The sequence below is a fragment of the Phocoena sinus genome, chromosome 5 (genome assembly GCF_008692025.1).
Source record: "Phocoena sinus isolate mPhoSin1 chromosome 5, mPhoSin1.pri, whole genome shotgun sequence".
NCBI lineage: Eukaryota > Metazoa > Chordata > Mammalia > Artiodactyla > Phocoenidae > Phocoena > Phocoena sinus.
Window position 1 is genome coordinate 35,594 of NC_045767.1, and position 14,978 is coordinate 50,571.

The 14,978-nt window shown below is 45.1% G+C and overlaps 1 protein-coding gene and 1 long non-coding RNA gene across 12 annotated transcripts in view; one reads left to right on the top strand and one right to left on the bottom strand.

Annotated features, from left to right (window-relative positions):
• Positions 1 to 485: 485 nt before the first annotated feature.
• On the bottom strand, positions 486 to 6,878 carry LOC116754122. The gene is made up of 4 exons (XR_004349962.1): positions 6,259 to 6,878; positions 3,400 to 4,572; positions 1,928 to 2,074; positions 486 to 1,129 (listed from the first exon to the last, which is right to left on the bottom strand). It is a non-coding gene; the product is annotated as an uncharacterized LOC116754122 (long non-coding RNA).
• A 60-nt stretch (positions 6,879 to 6,938) lies between these two features.
• PIGG (phosphatidylinositol glycan anchor biosynthesis class G) overlaps positions 6,939 to 14,978 on the top strand; it is a 40,905-nt gene continuing 32,865 nt past the window's right edge. For 5 of the 11 annotated variants that reach the window (XR_004349963.1, XM_032632348.1, XM_032632347.1 and 2 more), the window contains exons 1-2: positions 7,076 to 7,229; positions 8,122 to 8,327. Coding sequence is in view for 9 of the 11 variants with exons in the window: in XM_032632348.1 (XP_032488239.1) it covers positions 7,076 to 7,229; positions 8,122 to 8,327 (360 nt within the window). In the remaining 2 variants the exon portion in view is untranslated. Of the gene's footprint in view, positions 7,230 to 8,121; positions 8,328 to 9,519; positions 9,604 to 14,978 lie in introns of those variants that run through there. The other 6 variants (XM_032632354.1, XM_032632346.1, XM_032632351.1 and 3 more) reach the window with 3 other exon arrangements.

Here is a 14,978-nt window from a genome sequence, read left to right on the forward strand (position 1 = left end):
TTTCACAGGAGAGATTTATTTCTTCCTAAAAAGAAAAAAGAGGTAAAAAGTGTCTCTCTTGCATGGCACTTTTCTTAAGTAACATTAATTCAAAATAATCAATGTCACTAAGGCATACTTTGAGGGAAATGCCCTCAGATGCCCCCACTCCCCTGATTACAGGGGAGACTTCAGGGTCCTCGTAGGTGGGAAGCACGAGGACCAACCATCTGCATCCAGGACCCCATCTGTAAGACCACACAGATGTGAAATCAACATAAATGTAAACAAATCTGCTTGTGTGTGAGAGACAGAGACAGAGAGAGACAGATAGACCCTGAGAGACATGCACCAAACCATTCAAGATGGTCACTTCTGGGGGTGGGATTGGCAAACCTCTTTTCTTTAGGTAATATTTCAATTTTTTTATAACGTGTGTATTACTTTAATAATTATAAAAAGATTACAATCATACGTCAAGTGTGATCCATTCATCACTCATCTATGGAGTAAAGTACAATATTTTATTTTTAAAATAAAAATGATTTATTAAAAATTTATTACAAGGACAATAAACATTTATAACAGTAAAGTAATGAATTCTAAAGGAATTAAGAATCAAGTAAAGAACAAAAGTTTTTGGTGACTCAGTACCAGGCCAGCTAGGTGGCAGTACATAGCAGGGTCGGGGCAAGTTTCTCCAGGAGGTTGTATGTGTTCTGAATCAGCTTCCAATAGAGGTGAGGAAAAAGGTGTACAAGAATTGTACATTGAACACATGCAGATTAGAAAAGACAGTCTAGTTATTTTTTTTAATTTATTTATTTATGGTTGCGTTGGGTCTTCGTTGCTGCACGCAGGCTTTCTCTAGTTGCGGAAAGCGGGGGCTACTCTTCGTTGCCTACTCTTCGTTGCCGTGCGTGGGCTTCTCATTGCGGTGGCTTCTCTTGTTGAGGAGCACGGGCTCTAGGTGCACGGGCTTCAGTAGTTGCCGCACACGGGCTCAGCAGTTGTGGCTCACAGGCTTAGCTGCCCCGCAGCATGTGGGATCTTCCTGGACCAGGGATCGAACCCAAGTCCCGTGCATTGGCAGGTGGATTCTTAACCACCGCACCACCAGGGAAGTCCCGTCTTGGGTGTTCTGGATGACCTGGATGTGGTAGAAACAGTGGGATTTCTAATTCCAGTTTTCCACATCAACCCACCAAAAAACTATTAGAGAAATTAAGAAAACAACCCCATTTACCGTAACATCAGAAGAACAAAATACCTAGGGATAAACTTACCCAAAGATGTGAAAGACCTGCACACTGAAAATGTTATGACATTGATGAAGAAACTGAAGACGTAAATAAATGGAAAGATACCCTGTGCTCATGGATAGAAAGAATTAGTAGTGCTAAAATGTTCATTCTACCCAAATATACATATTCAATGCAATTCCTACAGAAATGCCAAAGGCATTTTTCACAGAAACTGAACAAACAGTCCTGACATTTGTATGGAACCACAAAGGACCCCGAACAGCCAAGGGGATCCTGAGAAAGGAGAACAGCAGCTGGAGGAAACTCACTCCCTGACTTCAAACCATATTACGAAGCTACAGTAACCAAACAGTGTAGAAATGACACAAAAAGAGACAAAGGGGCCATAAGAATAGAATAGAGAGCCCAAGAATAAGCCCACACACATGTGGTCAGTTAATTTATGCCAAAGCTGCCAAGGACACACCCCAAGGAAAGGACAGTCCCCTCAATAAACTGCCTGGAAAATGGAACATCACAAGCCAAAGGAGGACACGGGACACGGCACCACACACAGAACTCACTAAAACCCACAATTCTCCACATCAAGCCCCTCCTCTGCTGGGTCCTCTGAAAACAAACACCCACCCCAGGCAGTCAGCCAGGCAGTCAGCACAGCAAGCTTCTCCCCACTTTTTCCTCACCTTTTTCTCCCATGGAGGCACCTCCCAGCCAGTCCTGAGGAAACCGAGCTCATCTCAACGTGGATGCAGCCCTGCATTGTCCCGAAGCCAAATCCTTGGAGGTTCCTGAGGAGGCCAGGCTCCTGTCAGCTGTGCACAAGGCCAGCCCTGTGTGCAGAAAAGGCAGGTGCGCACTGGTAAGAAGAGTGGGCTTGTCACCCTGTGCTGGCGAAGTGGGAAATGCAGGCTGCACCCACTCCCAGTTCAGAGGAGACCGAGTTCCCTGCTGGCCGTCCTGCTGAATTCACTAATGTGTGGAAATTCAAACATATGGCAGCAAATATGCCATGACTTCTTAAAAAATAGGCATAGAACAATCAGAAACCATATGCAATGAAATGAATGTAGACACAGACTTTGCAACTTACACCAAAAGTCATTCCAAAGTGTCCACAGACAAATTTAAAATATAAAACTATAAAAGAAAACATAGAAGAAAATCTACATGACCATGGGTTTGGGCACATAGATCATGAGGTTTAACTTTTAACACATAACACAAAAAGCCAATGCACAAAAGGAAAAAAGTTAATAACATGTTCTTTGTAAATTAATTTTTTTTATTGAAGTATAGTTGATTTACAATGTTGTGTTAGGGCCTCCCTGGTGGCGCAGTGGTTGAGAGTCCACCTGCCGATGCAGGGGACACGGGTTCGTGCCCCGGTCCGGGAAGATCCCACATGCCGCGGAGCGGCTGCACCCGTGAGCCATGGCCGCTGAGCCTGCGCGTCCGAAGCCTGTTGCTCCGCAACGGGAGAGGCCACAACAGTAAGAGGCCCGAGCACCGCAAAAAAAAAAAAAAAACCATACAATGTTGTGTTAATTTCTGCTGTACAGCAAAGTGACTCAGTTATTATACACATATATACATTCTTTTCCATTATGGTTTATCCCAGTAACGTGTTCTTTATAAAATTAAAAATTTCTACTTGGTGAAATGCCTTTTCCAGAAAACTGAAAAACAAGCAATAAACTGGGAGAAAAATATTTGCAAAACACATATCTGATAAAGAATTTGTACTCAAATTATACAAAGAACTATAAAACAAACAACTGCATTAAAAATGGGTAGGGCTTCCCTGGTGGCGCAGTGGTTGAGCGTCCACCTGCCGATGCAGGGGACACGGGTTCGTGCCCCGGTCTGGGAAGATCCCACATGCCGTGGAGAGGCTGGGCCCGTGAGCCATGGCCGCTGAGCCTGCGCGTCCGGAGCCTGTGCTCCGCAACGGGAGAGGCCACAACAGTGAGAGGCCCGTGTACCGCAAAAAAAAAAAAAAAAAAAAAAAAAAAAAAAAGGGTAAATAACAGAATAGATGTCTGGCCAAAGAAGATAAACAGATAATAAGTGGATAAAAACACGATCGACATCATATACCATTAGGGAATCACAAAGTAAAACAAGACAGCAATACGGACCTATGAGAACTACTAACCTCCTCCCACAAGGACGACCCTGATCACTGGAGGGTGGGGAACAACAGCTCTCCTTCATCGCCGATGGAACGCGTAGACGGCCTTGAGATACAGTTTGGCAGGATTTTCCAAAGCCAAACAAGTCTCACACCTTGAGATCCATCAATCACACCTTCAATATTTACACAACTGCTTTGTAAGACTCTATCCAAACAAAAACAAGGATGCTATCGTGCACAGAAGCTCCACCCATAATGTCTAAACCTAAATGGAATCAGGATGTCTTCAGGAGATGAATGCATAAGCAAACTGGGGTACATCCATGTGAAGGGGAGCAAAATGTGAAACGCCAAAATACGGAATTTCTAGAGACCCCAAAGAGATAAAACAATTTTTCAAAAGAAATTCAAAGTTGGAGGGTCACACTGCCCAATTCCAAATGTTAGTACACAGCAGCGGTAAATAAAACACTCCCCTCTCCTGAAGTGTGGGTGCCACACAGTGGCTTCATCCTAAAGAAGACACACGGTACAGACTTAGGGAAAGAGTAACTTCACAGTGGGGAAAATCTGACAAACACTACCTGAGCCAGAAGGGCAAAGCTAACATGAACAGTGATAAGTTGCCCTGATGTATGTTCCCACGACATAAAGTCACAAGAAAGCACTTTACCCCTGTGATCTGCTTCCTCAAAACCCATGACCCCATTTTAATCACAAGAAAAACACCAAGTAAATGCCAATGCGGGACAATCTACGAAATACCTGACTAGTCCACCTCAACACTGCTGAGGTCATAGAGGGAAGGACAGTGTGAGAAAATGTCAAAGCTGAAAACATACTAAAGTGACACTATGACTCAATGCCATGGGATACCCTGGATGGGATCCTAGGACACAAAATGGGAGAACGAAGGGAACCCAAATAAAATATGGAGTTTAGTTATCAATAAGGTACCCATATCTGTTCGTAATTGTGACAATTCTGTTGAAAACTAGAGAAAGAGGAAAAATTAAAACTCAAGAGAAACCTATTGCATCAAACTGGAAATCCACAGGAAATTGGTGATTTCCTAGCAAAAACACACAATAACAAAATACATGCTAAAATAAGGAAAATACAAACAGACCAACTCGCCTCCCGGGCACTTCCTTCCCCTGCTGGCTGTCCTCTCATTATTCTGGATTCTCACTCCTGGACAGCAAAGGAAAAGGAACAGAGATGTTCAGCAGCCCCTGTAAGGTCTGACCCCCACCCAGTGTCTGCATCTCCCCCAGCCATGCCCAGCTGAATAACGACACACTGCCAGAGGGATTCCCAGGGATCACTGATTCTGTGTCACCCAGGAGTTTTGTTTGTTTGTTTGTTTCTGGAGTATAGTTGCTTTACAACGTTGTGTTAGTTTCTGCTGTCCAGAAAAGTGAATCAGCCTTACGTACACATTCATCCCCTCCCTCCTGGACGTCCTTCCCATCCAGGTCACCACAGAACACCAAGTAGAGTTCTCTGTGCTATACAGTCGGTTCTCACTAGTTATCTATTTCATACATAAACCTAGAACATCATAGTTTTAATTCACAGAAACGTCAAAGGCTATTTAGGGAGGCCTATGTGTCTAGGAGTCAAGGGTGGCCTCTGGCTAGCGGCTAGCAGGAAGCCAGGGCCTCAGTCCTATTGCTGCAAGGAAATGAATTCTGTCAACAGCCTGAGTGAGAGCGGAACTGGATCCTTCCCCAGTCGAGACTCCAGATGCAAACATAGCCCTAGCCAATACCTCGAATGCAACCTTGCAGAGGACCCACCAAGCTATGCCCAGGCTCCTCACCCACAGACACTGAGATCATAAATCATAAAACTTAGTTTTAAGTTACTAAGTTTGTGGTATTTGTTATGAAGAGATATAAATCTAATACAGACTGTATTTATTTGCTAGGGCTGCCATAATAAAGTACCACAGATTGGGTGGCTTAAGCAACAGAAATTTACTTTCTGACAGTTCCAAAGGCCAGAAGTCCAAGATCAAGGTGTTGGCAGTGTTTGTTTCTCCTCAGGCCTTTCTCCTTGGCTCCTAGATGGCCACCTTCTCACCATGTGTGCACATGGTCTTCCCTCCGTGCCTGTGTGTCCCAATCTCTTTTCTAAGGACACCAGTCACATCGGATTAGAGCCCACCCAAATGACCTCATTTTGACTTAATTATATCTTTAAAAGCACTGTCTCCAAATAAAATCACGTTAAGACCTACTGCGGGTTAGGCCTTCAATATATGAATTTTGGGGAGCACCCAATTGAGCCCATAACAAGAACCACTGGAAGGGAGAAGATGTTTTTTGTTTTTCTGAGATGTTAGCAAAGTGTGGAGATTCAAAGCTCAGGCTCAGAGTCAGACTGATAGCTCTGAATCTTGGCTCTGTGGCTGTTTAGCTGTGTTACTTTGGATATGCTACTTTACATTCTGACATCATTTCTTTGTCTGCAATAAAAAATAATAAAACTACCTACTTCAAAGGGTTGTTGTGTTAACCAAATAAAATAATCCATTTAAAGGGCTTGATCTAGTGCCCGGCAGGTGATAAACTAGATAAACCTCAGCTGTCATTAAATGGTTATTACCAACATGCATGGTTACTGTGTACTGGTGAGAAGGTGGTAGAAGCTTAAACTGTCAGCGTCAGAGCTTGGGAAAACTGACTCGTTATAGACTCATCACATTTAAGGCTCGGAGACACACCTTGGAGTCTGCCTTGGACCTAGTCTCCTTAAAGGACAGCCTTAGAAGGGAGGTCGGGTGCATAAGCCTTAACAAGAGAAGGCTCTGGGGAGGAGGATGTGAAGAAAGCAGGAGAAAGCAGCAGGGATGTGGTCTTAGCTTAAGACTACCTTCAGCTTCATTCCAGAGAAGCTCGGAGCACAAATAGCCCGAGTCAACTCTCTTGGAGGCAAAGGAGCTGGGCCTTTATACTGCAACCCCAGTCAGTCATGAGCTCCAGGCGTTTGGGGAGTGGTAACTTCCAGGGCGCAGCAGTTCCCCAAGGACAATTAACTATTCAGAGAAGGGGGTGGCTGTGAGCTGTGGGCCCCCAGCACACCCAGAAGCCGGAGATGGAGGCACCAGGCAGTAAAGGGGTCTGGATGCGGCCCCAAGAAAGTCCCGGGGTCCAATCCCGCACAGGGACACCCAGACCCAGGAAGTCTGCTTGCCTTCTGGAGGTCACTTAGCGAGGTAACGGCAGCCCAACTCGAAGCCGTGGTCGGAGACGGCGTCCTCTGCACAGACCTGCCCAAGACACACGAGGGCTCTCAGGGCGATGGCACCTGACTCAGCAGGCTGCTGAGGAGCAAACGCGGCAAAATGCGTGACAGCTCCTGGCAGGAGGCACGGCACACAGCATAGACTCCATAAACCCGAGACAGCCGGAGGGGCTCAGACCTTAACACGGGGCTAGCGGTGCCTTGCCGGCAGACGCCCCAGAAGTACACGAGACGCCCGTGAGATCAGGACCGCCCCGCCCCGGAAGCGCCCGGACCCTGGCGCGTATTTCCGGCGCGACGGCAGACGCGGGGGCGCCGGGCACCTGTCCTGACCTCCAGTTCGCGCTTGCTCGGAGGCGGCTCCCTGGAGGCGGAAGCCGGTGCTTTTGGGCGAGACGTGACTTGGAGTCCGGGAACCCGGATCCCGGCCCGGCTGGTGGGCACGATGCGGCTGGGCTCCGGGACCTTCGCCGCCTGCTGCGTAGTGATCGAGGTGCTCGGGGTCGCGCTCTTCCTCCGAGGATTCTTCCCGGCTCCCGTTTGTTCCTTTTCCGGGACGGAGCACCAAACAGAGTCCCCAGCGCCCGAACCCTCGGCTGGTATGGACCGCTCCCCGGGCGTCTCTGCTCCCCGGGCCCCACTCTTCCCGGAGGACCCTTCTTATGAGCCTCGCCTCTTGGACTTCTTCCCGCGGCTCCCGGGTGGTCTCTTCCATTCTGGTCCCCATCCCCCTAGGGTCCCCTTCTTACCGTTCCAGCCTCCTTTTATGTATCCTACAAGTTTGTGGCAAGCACCACTACCAGCCCTACTAAGATCCTCCTCCCTGGTCACCGCAAAGTAAGATCTCCATACCCGTAAAGAGTAAGCGTCTCCCCAGCTCTACTCATCCAGTGACACCCCAACCCCCTTCCCTGAGCAGATGTTTGGGTCACTCCCTGTTCCAGGCACCCTTTTTGCTCAGGAAGACACAACAGATAAGATTGCTGCCGACCTCTCGTGTTTTCTTCTATGGCATTCCTCCAAGACCCCGTTTTTTCCAGTAGTTAAGACCTCCCTGTCTAGGCCCCTCCCTAGCCCTCACCTACCCAACAGTATATCTTAGGTAAAGGAACTCACGTTTTGGATCAAATCCACACAATACCAGCTACTAACCATGGAAGGCAGTTTGTAAATGCTCGCCCATCCCCTACCTGCAACACTGTGTTTTAGGGCAATCTCCCTAATGTCCCATTCCAGGATACTCACGAAGGGACTCCTCTGTGCCAGTGCTCCCCATCATGCTAAGGGTAATTCACCACATAATATTAGGGCTCGCTGAGCTTACTTGTTGCCCACCCCCTGATCCCAGCGTTGTTTCCCAAGAACAGGCCTTTTTCTTTGGCTCAGGATATGTAGGTGTGACAGAGTATGTGCAGAAGCTAGATTATAAGGTGCTTGAATGCTAAATAAAGGTGAAATTCAATTTTCTTTTTCTTTTTCAAACACTCTTAGGAGCCATTTCCAACTGGACCAAGCTCCCACCACCTCTCTTCAGTAAAGTTGTTATTATGCTGATAGACGCCTTGAGAGATGACTTCGTGTTTGGGTCAAAGGGTGTGAAATTTATGCCCTACACAACTTATCTTGTGGAAAAAGGATCATCTCACAGTTTTGTGGCTGAAGCAAAGCCACCTACAGTTACTATGCCTCGAATCAAGGTAAACAGTTTGACTGAACGTATTATATATAGATCATGGTTTGGCTCTTTCAGGGGTTTAGAGGGGCTCTCTGTAGTCTGTTACTTGGAGTCCCAATTTTAACTAAGTGGAAATTAGTTTGGTGCTGTCAACCTGGCTGGGGCAATAGAATGCTGAAAAAGCCTTCCAGATAGGATGGGACTAAGACCCATGATTTATGCCCTCTGTAAAGGTAGCCAAAAGCTCATGCTTCATGGGAAGCATAACATTTAGAGCCAGATCATCTAGGCCAATCTAATCCAAGAGATACCATGCTCCTTGCTAACCTGCTATCTTCTTTAATCATCAGTGGGTCAGTTAGAATTCTGGGGGGAGCCTCTAGGGTTATCTAGTTCAATCATTTGACTTTATGGATGAGGAAGCAAATTCAGATAAGTTAAATAACTTGTACAAAATTTTAGTATACACAGTGACCAAACCAACATGATCTGGCCTCACATATACCTGTTTTTACTCTATAAACCGCCTTCAGGTATTCAGCCTAGTGGGAGTGCCTTTGAAGTACATATGCTTTACTGCTTTACTTAAGAACTGTGGGGAAAGAAAAGAGTAAAGCTTTATTGATTTGCTCAAAAACAAGTTTTTTTTTTAAATAACATCTCTGCCTTCATGGAACTTTCAGTCTCTAATGAGAGACGTAGCCATTAAACAAATGAACATACAAGTAAATGTGCAGTTACAAAGTGTGATTAATGCATAATGAAAAAGAACAGAGCGTGATGTTCAGTGCTGGTTGGGGGCTCAATTTAGATTGGGGTGGTTCAGAAAAGCCTGTCTGAGGAAATTGCATTCAAGCTTAGACCCGAAGGTTGAGTAAAGAAGTGGGATCAGAAAAGGACAGAGGACCTTAAAAGTTTGTGAATATACTGCAGGCCGGTATGGAGTAGAAGTCTCTGGCTGAACCTTACATCTGTGGATGATGGTGTGACACCTTATTAGTTGGTGAAAAGGTGTCACTTCTTGATTTAAAGCTTGGGGGCAGCATTAGTAGTTACTCAACAAATGTTTACTGGGTGAGTAAAGCAGTCTGGGATTGAAGGGGTTCAGCTGATTTTTTTTTCTTGAGTTTCCCATTCTCTCTGCCTCTTTTGGATGTGGTTTGGCCTTCATTCAATATTTATTGAGGATCTATATGTACTGTGTGCTGTTCTAGATAAGAGGGATTCAGTGAAAAAACAAGACAGCAACTGTCCTGTCCTCATGAAGCTTACTTTCTAATTGAGGGGACAGAAAATATGTAAGTATACAAATAAATAATCAAAATTGTTTCAGGAGGTGATAAATGCTACAGAAGAAATTGAGGAGGAGAATGTGATAGAGAGTGATGGGGAGTCGGGGAGGCCACCTGTAGTCAGGATGCTTGGGAACAGCCTTTTGGGGTGCAGTCGTTCTGCTGAAACAAGTCCTGTGGAAGCTGGAAGCAAGGCATCCAGGCTCCTGACCACCAGGATCACTGCTTTCTTTACCTGTCCTGTCAGAAGTGTGGGAGGAGCCCATTCCTCCTTTGTTCTTATAAGAAAAGAGTTGTTAGGAATCTGGGCAGATTTGTAAGAAAAAATGTAAGTGAGCGTGGTGGCTCCAGGTTCTGTTCAGCCTTGCACATTGGCCGGTGTGGTCCTCCCTTTGGTTTCATTTTACCAAACCAGTGTTTTGTTTTGGGTCCTTTGCAGTTTCTTGCTCCTCATTCTCTATCAGGGAGGAGCTAGTATACAGGAAGTCCATCCTGGAGTTAGGGTTACCTTGCTCTGGAATTTGATAGGATCAGGTAGTGTTGGCTAAGGAGTGTGTCCCCTGCCCTGCCTCCACCTAGGAAGGGACTTAGTTCATCTGGAGGTGCTGATACAATTGCCACGAGACACCAGTTTTAAAATTTCAAGACTAATGTCTCTAGTAGCATGTTCACATGTTAAGATGCTGCAGTAGCTTCCTTCTAAAACGTTGTAACTGATTTTTGAATGCCTTTCCTTTTCCTGGGAATTTATAGTTGTAACAGCGGCAGTTACCACTGGCTGTGGTGCAGACACTGTCTTGTACACTCTTACCACAGCCCCATGGAAGCTCCACGATGTTGGTGCCACTCTCTTCTCCATTTCCCAGATGAGGAAACAGGCTTGAAGTGTGAAATCTCACAGCTGGCATCAGAAACCGAGCATAACCTTATGTTTGCCTAGTTCCAGAGCCTCGATCGGTCACACTGTGTTATACAGCAACACTGTGTTATACAGAATAAGGTGACCAGATCAAATTCTCTTTTAATAGTCTCTGCAGAGCCCTCCTTAATTCTCAGAAGTCAGGAAACTGCTGTTCCCAAGACCACAGCAACCCCAGGGAAACCTCCAAGGAGATGACAGACAAGCACTCAAAATTCCTGGGCTCTCAGCTGCAACTTTTTTGCTGCCTGCATGTTTCCTGGGGTGAAGGGGATACCAGGTAGTCCCTGCCCTTCTTAAAAATGTCCGTGTGAACCCAAACTAGTGTGAAGAGGAGGGAAGTGCCTTATAAAAGCCCAGAGGAAAGGGTGGATAGATTCAACCCCAAGTGGTGGAAGACATTATAAACAAAGTCAACTGACAGACAATAAATGGACAAATTATTTACAGTTAACACAGCAAACAAGATGTGAACCCCATGATATGTAAAGAGGATCCAATCAAGGGCAACAATCCAGGAGCAACTGGACAAAGGATATAAAGAAATCCACATAGAAAGAAATGGAAATATGCCAGTAAGCATAGGAAAAGATTCTTAACTGTACTGGTAATCAGATTAAAGGCAACTAAAGAGTCTTATCACACTGTAAAAATTGAAAGGCTGATGAAAACACTCCTCACAAGAAATGAGGCGAACAGATCTCTGTATACCGTTTATGTGACTAACTGGACTCTGCCAGCAGCTCCACTACCCCCACTGTAGGCCAGTCTGCTATGGTGTGAGCCTGGACTGTAAAACTATCCCAGCACTTCTCACCCAGAACCTGTCCAAACAGATCACGTTGCTCTGCTCTAGTCCCAACAGTCCTCCAGTGGCTTACACTCTGCCTCCTAACCCAGGCCTCAGGGTGCATGGTCTTCCCCCGTTTACCTCTTCACCCTCATCTGAGCCGATTTCCCTCTTCCTGTGTGTTTTATCCACGCAGATCACACCTAGCTCCATTCCCCATGTGTGCTGCCCCCTTTCACCTTGGGGTTTTTGCAGTTTGCTGTGTTTTGCCCTGAAAAGCCTCACCTCACCTCACCTAGACAACACTCCACCTTCACACCTCAGCTCAAATGGCACTTCCACTGGAGGCTTTTTAAAAGCAATTGCCATTACATTTTTCACAGAACTAGAACAAAAAATTGGACAATTTGTATGGAATCACAAAAGACTCCGAATAGCCACAGCAATCTTGAGAAAGAAAAACAGAGCTGGAGGAATCAGGCTTCCAGACTACTATACTACAAAGCTACAGTAATCAAGACAGTATGGTACTGGCACAAAAACAGAAATGTAGATTAATGGAACAGGATAGAAAGTCCAGAGGTAAACCCACACACATGAGGTCACCTTATCTTTGATAAAGGAGGCAAGAGTATACGAAGGAGAAAAGAAAGCCTCTTCAATAAGTGGTGCTGGGAAAAATGGACAGCTACATGTAAAAGAATAAAGTTAGAACATTTTCTAACACCATACACAAAAATAAACTCAAAATGGATTAAAGACCTAAATGTAAGGCCAGACACTATAAAACTCTTAGAGGAAAACTTAGGCAGAACACTCAATGACATAAATCACAGCAAGATCCTTTTTGACCCACCTCCTAGAGAAATGGAAATAAAAACAAAAATAAACAAATGAGACCTAATGAAACTTAAAAGCTTTTGCACTGCAAAGGAAACCATAAACAAGACCAAAAGACAACCCTCAGAATGGGAGAAAATACTTACAAACAAAGCAACTGACAAAGGATTAATCTCCAAAATTTACAAGCAGCTCATGCAGCTCAATATCAAAAAAACAAACAACCCAATCCAAAAAATGGGCAGAAGACCTAAATAGACATTTCTCCAAAGAAGACACACAGATTGCCAAAAAACACATGAAAAGATGCCCAACATCACTAATCATTAGAGAAATGCAAGTCAAAACTACAATGAGCTATCACCTCGCACTGGTCAGAATGGCCATCAACAAAAAAATCTACAACAATAAATGCTGGAGAGGGTGTGGAGAAGAGGGAACCCTCCTGCACTGTTGGTGGGAATGTACATTGATACAGCCACTATGGAGAACAGTATGGAGGTTCCTTAAAAAACTAAAAGTGGAACTACCATGTGACCTAGCAATCCCACTACTGGGCATATACCCTGAGAAAACCATAATTCAAAAAGAGTCATGTACCACAATGTTCATTGCAGCACTATTTACAACAGCCAGGACATGGAAGCAACCTAAGTGTCCATCGACAGAGGAATGGATAAAGAAGATGTGGCACAGATATACAATGGAATATTACTCAGCCATAAAAAGAAACGAAATTGAGCTATTTGTTATGAGGTGGATGGATCTAGAGTCTGTCATACAGAGTGAAGTAAGTCAGAAAGAGAAAAACAAATACCATATGGTAGCACATCTAAAAAATCTAAAAACTAAAAAAAAAAAAATGGTTCTGATGAACCTAGGGGTAGGACAGGAATAAAGACACAAACATAGAGAATGGACTTGAGGACATGGGGAGGGGGAAGGGTAAGCTGGGATGAAGTGGACAGTAGCATTGACATATGTACACTACGAAATGTAAAACAGATAGCTAGTGGGAAGCAGCTGCATAGCACAGGGAGATCAGCTCGGTGCTTTGCAAGGTGCTTTGCAACCATCTACGCGGGTGGGATTAAAGAGGGTGGGAGGGAGACGCAAGAGGGAGGGGATATGGGGATACACATATGCATAGAGCTGATTCACTTTGTTATACATCAGAAACTAACACAACATTGTAAAGCAATTATACTCCAATAAAGATGTAAAAAAAAAAAGGGGGGGAAGAGTGACAAAAAGAAAACAGACATACAGAGAAATAAAAAGGACACATGCGAGACTGTGTCCTTTGAGTGACTGAGAGAGCCGCTAGCCTTAGTTCCTGTTAGCTTTCCAAAAGTTAAATCTCTCCTCTCTGCTCGTGGGTACTCAGTATCCATAAAATAAATTCTCTTTTCTGCTTTCAAAAATAAAAATAAAACAATTGTCATTAAATTCGTGTTGGATATATACATCGTATATCCAAACACTGGAGTACTTTGTAGCTGTTTTTAAAAAAGAAGGTGAAATACCTGTATGTTTTCTGTGGAAAGGGGTTCGTGATATGTTATTAAGTGAAAAAAGCAAGTTGCAGAACTATCTATATAGTTTGTTACCATTTTGGTAAAAAAAAAAAAAAATACGTACTTTATATATTTCTGATTGTACATATACGGATGAAAGGATGCTCACCCAAAGTAACTGGTTACCTCTAGGAAGTAGAATTTTGGGGTGAAAGGCTCACATTTTAAAAAATAACTTCATTGAGGTAGAATTTTCATACAATACAGTATAGTACAGTTTGTACAGTATAGTACAGTATAGTACACCTCGGCTCTGGGCCCCGACCCCCACCCGGGAGTGCTGGTGACTGTCGCTGTTTTGCTGACTTGCTGAGGCTACTTCTAGAGAGTCTGTCTCTCCTGAAGTCCTGAAATGTACACTCACTGATGTCTCTGCTTGTTGTGTTTTTTTTAATTCCTGGGGTTTTTTTTAAGCCACTCTTCCTGAGGGGCAGCCAGGTCGGGATGGCTGAGTGGTGAGGCAACGACTGGTCACAGGTTGTGCCTAAACACATTGTGGTGTGGCCTCCACTCTCTACAGGGGGTCTCTGTGTGTGGCTCCAGCCATCAGCCACTCTTCAGGCAGTTTATGAGTCTTCCCTGACTCTCACTTTGTTTGAGCAGGGCCTGTGTTCAGCTGGAAGGACCAGGCAGCTAGGCCCTCTCTGTTCTCCCCTGAGTGTACACTCCCCCTGTGTGTGCACACAGCCTTCCAGATTCCAGGACCATGTGGGAGCTCACAGAAGCCTACCGCATCTGTCCCATTCCCCAGACCCCCTTTGCAGACTTTTTGCTGTGTCTTATTACAGCCAGCATTGAAGCCTCAGGTAGCTGTGACGTCGGCCTTCCCTGTTTTCGCCTTGTCCCTGGCATGGGGCTTCTCCGTGGAGTGCCGGATTGGGCAGGCCCCTCCGGGTCCTCATGGCTGCCGCGTCACAGAACTGGGTGTGCGGGAGGGGAGCAGCCCAGGTTAAAACCCCACAGGTGCTCTCAGTTCTTACCGAAATGCGGACGTGTTTTGGATAAGAACATTTCAATTTGTGTATATCTTCGCTGAGTTCAAAGTCTTGAAGGGGTTGTTTTTGACAGTTTTATCCAGTTTTATTGTTGCTCTTCAGGGAGAGGGTTTGCCAAGCTCCTCATTCTCAAAGTCCAAGATTAACTCATTTTGCGTTACTTTGCTGTTAAAGAAGTCTTGGCAAAATGATTACACTTGTTAGCACTGTCCAGATTCCTCTTTATTTTCATTGCACAGGTCCCTGGACGCCAGTGTTGT